Source organism: Cryptomeria japonica, chromosome 4, assembly GCF_030272615.1.
Source record: "Cryptomeria japonica chromosome 4, Sugi_1.0, whole genome shotgun sequence".
In the NCBI taxonomy this organism is placed as follows: domain Eukaryota; kingdom Viridiplantae; phylum Streptophyta; class Pinopsida; order Cupressales; family Cupressaceae; genus Cryptomeria; species Cryptomeria japonica.
The window spans coordinates 100,603,733-100,611,925 of NC_081408.1; the positions used below are offsets into that span (position 1 = coordinate 100,603,733).

Consider the following 8,193-nt stretch of genomic DNA (forward strand, 5'->3'; position numbering starts at 1 on the left):
TGATTCTATCCCTAAGTCATTTAGGATAAATTTTCCCTGTACGAACAATATAGTTGAATATGAAGCTCTTCTCAGAGGACTTCGTACAACTGTGCAGTGGAGAATACAAGAATTACAGGTTTATGGTGACTCGCAACTAATTGTAAATCAAGTCAATGATGACTACAACACGAAAGATGATACATTGTTTCCTTATAAACAAATGGTAGAAGATTACAAAGACCATTTCAGTAAAATCACTTTTGAACATATTCCAAGGATATAGAACAAGGCAGCTGACGCCATGGCTACAGTAGGGTCTCTTCTAAATATGCTTAATAATGAAACTTAGTTTGAGTTTATTGTAGAACAATTTATGATACCAGCATATGAGATTCCCTCAACAGAATATGTATGTGCAATTGTGGGTCTAGAATCCTCGTGGTACAATGAGATATACGCATATTTGCATACTCAGTACATGTCTCCAGATTTGTCTAGAAATCAAAAGAAAACTCTTATTCGTCAGGCATCCGGATACACTATTATTGTTGATACATTGTATAGAAAGGGATTTGATGGAACCCTTCTTTGATTTCTTGATGAAAATGAAGCATAACTTTCCCTAAAAGAAGTCCATGATGGAATTTGTGGGGCGCATCAAAGTGGTCTTCCATTGTCAAAGAAATTGCTAAGAACTGGATATTATTGGCCAACTATGGAAAAGGATGCCTATAAATATGTACAAAAATGTAAACAATGTCAAATGTATGGAGACCTCATTCATGTACCAGCACAAGATCTTCAACGTATTACATCACCATGACCATTTTCACAATGGGGGTTAGATCTAGTTGGTAAAATTAATCCTACTTATTCCAATGCGCACAAATTCATCTTAACAGCTACTGAGTATTTTACTAAATGGGTCAAGGAAATTCCCCTTACATACACCACTAGAAATAAAATCTAGCAAAATTCATGCTTAATTACATTATCTATTGATATGGGATTCCAATGTGCAAAGTGACAAACAATGGACGTCCATTCAAAAATCAAGAAATGAGAGAATTATGTGACAAATTTCAAATACAACAAAGATTTGCAACACCATATTATCTGCAAAGCAATGGACAAGCAGAGGCAATAAACAAGACAATATAGAAGATCCTAAAAAAATTGTCACTGAAGCAAGACGGGATTGGCATCTCCAGTTAAATCTCGCTCTTTGGGATTACTGAATAGGAGTGCACACCCCTACAGGAGCAACACCATATTCCTTGGTCTATGGTACATAAGCAATACTACCTATTGAAATAGAACTACCACTTTTAAGAGTCTCCTTAAAAGACATCATATCAGAGGAAGACTATTGGGTTGCAAGATTACAAGAGCTAGAAACGCTCGATGAAAAGAGACAAACTGCTTTCAATCATTTGCAAGGTTATCAGAATAAATTGAGAAGGAGTTATAATAAACAAGTCCACCCAAGGAATTTTGAAGTGGGAGATCTAGTTCTCAAAGAGAACCTAGCGGAACCTAGCGGAACGAGAAAAGCTAGGGAAGTTGGAACCTAACTAGCTAGGTCATTTTATCATAACAAGGGTTATAGGCAATGGAGAATACAATTTGGCTACCATGGAGGGAGATCCACTCTCTGACCCTATGAACATCATGCACCTTAAATGATATTATACCTAAGGGTTGTGTTAGTTTAGGTTTTACTTTCCGCATTGCATATTATTTTATTCAAAGAATGGTATCGCATATAGTTTCTTTTTCAAATGCACCACATTCACAAAGTTTCCGCATTTGCATATAGCAGCATCAATAAAATAAGGAAATTGTCCAAGTTTATCATTTGTTTGCATTCAAGAGAAACAAGGGTCATCTCCTTTCTTAGATATTCGGACATGAAGTCTTTGAGGTCCTAAGGTCATTTAGTTTCAAACATTACCTCGTGATGATGCTTTACTTATAGTTGGTTAGTGATTTCACTATTTGAGACTTTTTAACCCAAAACCTATCAATTGCTATATCTTGAACATATTAAGAAAATCTCTAATTCATTATAGACACCTAGTTGATGATGGTATGATGAAAGAATAAGTATATTACTGAGAGGGGGGGGTGAATCAGTAAACTGAAAAACTGATACAAACTTCCAAACTCAAAATAAAACTTATCAACAAAATAACTCTGTCAAGATAATATCTCATAAGATTATCAGTTTGACTGTTATGACAACTTAACAGTAAACAACTTCAATCTTGTAGACATCAAAATGCTTAATCAAATATCAACACATTCAACTCTCATTGCTTCCAGTTATCACGCCTTAATCAAATCAACAAATAAGATCATAACCACAAAACCATTCACCACTTGACACAAATATTAATACGTGGAAAACCGAAATAGGTATAAACCATGGTGAGATGAGACTCACAAGGATAGCTATCTGAACTCTTCATAAGTTCTCCCTTTTAAGAGCCAAGCCTATTAAAGCTTTTACAATAAGTCCTGTTAAGAACTGATTCTGTTAGGAATCACCCGGTTAAGGGCTTTACAAAAATGCCTTGATGAAAAGAACAATACCCTATTAGGAGTAACCTCGGTAGAGGGTTTGAGAATCCAAGCTAATGGACCACCTTGTTAGAGGATTTATGAAGTAACAAATCTTGTTAGAGCTTACCCGATTAGGGGATTTCAATTCTGTTGTAATTGTTAGAAAATAACAGGTTTTCTTGATCTGTCTGAATAGCACTACATTTGCTTGATCAGATCCTTTTTAAGCTTCAATCTACCTTTACACAAACTGCAGATCCATCCACCGGTTAGGCAACCACACACTCAACTGGTTTCTGCCAACTTTGCCAACACCTTAACAAAACAACTTCATCAACCTTAAATAGAAATCAATTAGGTCGACAACACAACAAAAACCTAATTCTCATCATCGAGATTACAAACAAATTGGTTCAAGTGTGACCGTTGGATTTACATAGAAATCAATACACATTCTTCAAGAAAATTCCAACCGCTCCATGATCACTGCTTCATCGGACTTTGTAACTCATCACGCGCTATGCATTAGATGCAATCCACTTTGCTCATTCCCTAGACAACAAACAAACACGCCAAAATAATCTGAACTTATCCTTATACAATGATCACATGTGTCTCCATCATTACCGATCAACATTATACCTTAAACCAACAAACTTTGATTGGTTAGGGTTTTAACAAAAACAACTGGTAGGGTTTACCAGTTACATAATGTAGAAAGGTTTAACCATATACACCAGTTTACGGGTTCAACTTACAAACAAACATATCGGTTTACAACATCTTCCTCAAAGTTCATCCTACCAGTTACAAGACAATAGCAATAACACCAATAACATCAACAATATCATGAATACCATTTACTGGTTCAATAGACATCAATAACAACATAACATATCATTAATGCAATCTTCATGCAAAATGCCAACAATCTCCCCCTTTGGCATTGATGGCAATACAAATATCAATGCCATTGATTTGTTGTTGTGAATTGGTGAATAGGAATCTTGGTTTAGGTTCAATTATTCACCATGCTCTGTTTGTCTTCAGCATGTCGCTGGTTTCCCTTGCCTATCACATAATTCTTCTCCTCAATTACATAATTCTTCTCCCCCTTTGACAACAATGCCAAATTGAAAGTAAAACATGTAATACTTCTCTCAATGTGCATCAACATACTGCAACTTGATGCTCCCCCTGTGGAATACATCCACTTCTTCATCAATCCATGTAAAATTTTGCAAGTGTTTCAGGGACTGACACAATCAACATCATGCTCAACTAACTTCATGAAGGGGTACAACCCCTAGTTGTCTTCTAAGACACTCAAATGTAGTCTTAGGCAGAGGTTTGGTAAAAATATCTGCAATTTGCTCCTTGGTAGAAACATGCTTGAAGATAACATCTTTGCTTTGAACTTTTTCTCTTAAAAAGTGATACTTCAATTCAATGTGCTTGGAGCGAGCGTACAAAAAAGGATTCTTAGAAATATTTTTGGCACTTGTATTATCACATAAAATATTTATCAGTTTTGAGATCTTCATCTTAAAACCTTCCAAAATGTGCCTCATCCAAATAACCTATGTGCAATTCATATAAGCTACTACATACTCAGCTTCAGCAGTAGATTGTGAAGTACAACTCTTCTTTTTACTACTCCATGAAACTAGCCTTCCTCCTAGAAAGAATGCTCCACCGATAGTACTCTTCTAGTCATCAACATTTCCTGCCCAATCAACATCTGTGTACACCTTCAAATCAAAATTTCCTCCATATGGATACTATAATCCATAGTCAACTGTACCTTTCAGATACCTAAAAATTCTCTTGGTTGCTATCAGATGTGCTTCCTTTGGATTTTTCTGAAATCTAGCAACTATACCAACTGCATGGGAAATATTCGGTCTGTTGTGAACAACATAGTGTAATTTACCAATCATTGACCTGTATTCCTTTTCATCAACAAACTTAGATGCATCTTCCTTGGACAATTTACAACCTGTAACCATTGGTGTTTCAACTGGTTTACAATCACTCATGCCAAAAGTCTTCAAAACCTCTTTCACATACTTAGATTGAGTAATGAAAATACCATTCTTCATTTGCCGTATCTACAAGCCTATGGAATTTTTTTATTTCCCCTACTAAAGACATTTCAAATTCATTTTTCATTTCATCTGCAAAATTGTTGCTCATAACATCATTACCTCCAAATATAATGTCATCAACAAATACTTCACTAACTAATATTTCATCTCCTTCAGACTTGAGATAAATATTTCTATCATCACTAGTTCTTGCAAAGCCTATCTTCATCAGGTGTGTATGAAGCCTTTCATACCATGCTTTGTGTGCCTGCTTTAATCCATACAAAGCTTTATGCAATTTGCATACCATGTCTTTCTCATCTGTCAAAGCATAACCATCAGGCTGCTCTATATAAACCTCTTCTTCCAATATCCCATTCAAAAATGCAGACTTAACATCCATCTGGTATACCTTAAACTTCTTATGAGCTGCAAATGCAAGTAATGTTCTGACACCTTCCAGTCTTACTACTAGTGCAAAAGTTTCACCATAATCTTCTCCTTCTTCTTGCGCATAACCTTTGCAAACTAGTCTTGCCTTGTTGCGAACTACAACACCATCTTCATTTAACTTGTTTCTGAACACCCATTTAGTACCTATAAGATTCTTATTTACCGGTTGGGGTACCAGGGTCCAAGTGTTGTTCTTCTCAATTTGATCCAATTCCTCCTCCATAGCTTTCACCCAATGATCATCACCAAATGCCTTCTTAGCACTTCTTGGTTCAATGGTGGAAATCATGCAAGAGTTCTCTCTAATTCTCCTTCTAGTTAGTACTCCAACATCTTTATCCCTAATAATCTGCTCAGGACTGTGATTCAGTTTCACATATCTAGGAATAGCATGATCATTCTGTAGACACCTAAAAATGTGTCATTGATCATGTACTAATTATTCCTCTAATTGAGTAAATAATTCTTTAATTCTTTAATTAAGTTAATTAATCTTATTCTTCTAATTTCATATTTCCTCATCATCTTACTAATTATTCTATTTCCTATTCTATCATTATTTAATCATTTTAATCATTTTCTAAAAATTAATTAAATATTTATTATTTAATTAATTCTGATTAATTCCCCAATTTAAATAATCTTTATTATTTAAATAAATTACTAATTATTCAATTCCTAACTCTCTAATCAACTAATTATTTAACCCTTTACTAAATATTAATTAAATATTTATTATTTAATTAATTGTAATTTAATCCTTTAAATTAAATAATCTTTATTATTTAATTAAAGTCCATTTCTAGCATAATTAAATAGTTTCTTTAAATTATTTAATTAACTAATTAATTCTTCTAGTCACATGTGCATGATTTCAAAAATTAAATTGAAAATCAAAGTCAAGTTCTAAATATATTCAAATACTAAATTGAAATTCAATTATTTGAATAAATTTCATGCAAAGATTAAATTGAAAATCTAAGTCAAAGTGCAAGCACATGCTAAATAAATTAATTTAATCAATTAATTAACTAAATCATTTATCTCTCACGAACATTAGAGAATTCTCTGCAATGTCGTTACCTGTTAACGACGGAAAGGAAGGGCACACAGAGGAAATTCGAATAGACTTCACTAAGGAATTGAAGGAGGATGTGGTGTTCTGGGAAGAGTATGCGGTAATCGCCAAATTAATAGGTTTGAATTGGCCGAGAAAGGATATCAAAAAATGGGTTGAATGCAATTGGGGAAAAAGAACTGTGGTTAAATTTATTGCAAAGGGTTTCTTTGTAGTTTTGTTTGAAGAAGAGGAGGAGAGAAATCATGCGCTCATTGATAGGAACTAGTTTGTCAATACGCATGTGGTATACATTGAACCATGGATGCCTCATTTTGACCCAACTCCGTTGGCAGTTTATTCTGAGCAGGTATGGATATGTCTATATAACCTTCCGATAGAATATTGGAGTGTGGATCTATGGGAGAAAATTGGTAGAACATTGGGCACATTGTTGGAAACAAATTTGAACGATGAAGAAGACAATTGCAAAAGTGCCCGAATGAGAATTGCAGCAGTTAAAATTATTCCTGAGAGCATAACCTTGGTATCTGAATGCGGGGAATGGATTCAAAAAGTGGAGATAGAAAAAGAATTAGCAAGATACCCTAGATGTGGTAGCAAATTCCACCAAGAGAAGGAATGCAAGATGTATGTCAGAAAGGAAAGAAATGTATCTAGAAAACCAACATAGACATGGAGAAGAAAAACAAAGGAAAACAAGAAAACGGTTGAGTCTCAAGGAAAGGAAAAAAATCAAGAAGATGAATAGACATATGCGAAAGAAAGAAAAGAATCAGAATTATTGCAAAAGGTAGATGAAGGTGACAAGGAGTAAAGGAAGGATAATATGGAGATAGCAATAGAGAAAGATGGTGAGAACAAGGGAAAGGAAAACAAATTTGAACCTATAAAAGGAAACATAAATGGCAGTAGAAACAATGCAGAGGAGGATTGTAGAGGCACATCTTCTAGAGAAAAAGGGTTGTCAGATGCTGAATTTGAATACAAAAGGGGTTCAGATGATGAACCATTTCAAACTGATGAATTGGAAAACATTGACCCTAGATGCATCAGCCAATCGGCAAATGTTCTATTGGGGAAAGCAAAAGGAGTAAGGGGCAGAAGAAGCCATAAACAAAAAAGAGAGGACAAAGCAAAAGAGAAGGGAATAATTGGTGTGATGGAATTCATAAAGAAAACCAAGGGAGAAGGAATCTCCCTTGGTAATCAATGAAGATAACAACATGGAATGTCAGGGGTCTATCAGCCCCTGACAAAAAATGCTTGGTCAAGAGCGCAATACAAAGAATTTCAGGAGATATTATAATGCTGCAAGAGACCAAGCTAAATGAAGAAAAAGCATCCTTTTTCAAATCTTTTAGTAGGATGTGGGACGGAGATTTTCAGGAGGTGAATGGGTTCGTGGGTGGATTGGCGGTTCTATGGAACCCAAATAAAGTTTTAGTTTGTTTGATCTCCAAGCAAGAAAATTGGATGCAATGTAAAGTAAGAGTTTTGCAGGAAGATCTGGTATTTTCTTTGTTCAACGTTTATGGTCTGACCAAGATAGAAGAAAAGAAAAGGGTTTGGAAAGAAATCTCAGAACAAATTAGAATGGTTGATTCGGAGAAAGTGATAGTGGCGGGAGATTTCAACGCTATACTCAATAATGAAGAAAAAACTGGAGGATTAAGAATGAATGCCCGTGTGATGGAAGACTTTAGAGATTTTGTGTCAGATAATAACCTTTTCGACGTTATCCCTAAATCAAGAAACTTTACATGGACTAATAGGAGGGTGAATTTTAGTAGAATTTCGTAGAGATTGGATAGAATATTTACTAGAACATATTGGATTAGAAGACAGTTTGACTTGGAGACAATAATTCTGCCCATCACACTTTCAGATCACTTCCTAGTATAGTTGAACTGTATCACATCAATGGCAAAGGTGAAAGGGAATTTTAAATTTTTGAGCATGTGGTGGAGAGATATAAACTTCAAAAAAAACATTAAGAAGTGGTGGGAAGAATGTATAGATTATAAA

General features: G+C 34.8%; 1 protein-coding gene across 1 annotated transcript; it reads left to right on the top strand.

The window, feature by feature from the left end:
• The first annotated feature begins 7,377 nt into the window (after positions 1–7,377).
• On the top strand, positions 7,378–7,968 carry LOC131874910 (uncharacterized). Its single transcript, XM_059218859.1, has one exon. The coding sequence runs from the start codon at positions 7,378–7,380 to the stop codon at positions 7,966–7,968; it is 591 nt and encodes a 196-aa protein (XP_059074842.1).
• Positions 7,969–8,193: the final 225 nt, after the last annotated feature.

Coding starts and splice junctions, on each gene's coding strand:
- LOC131874910 (XM_059218859.1), top strand. CDS start 7,378: ATGAAGATAACAACATGGAATGTCAGGGGTCTATCAGCCCCTGACAAA.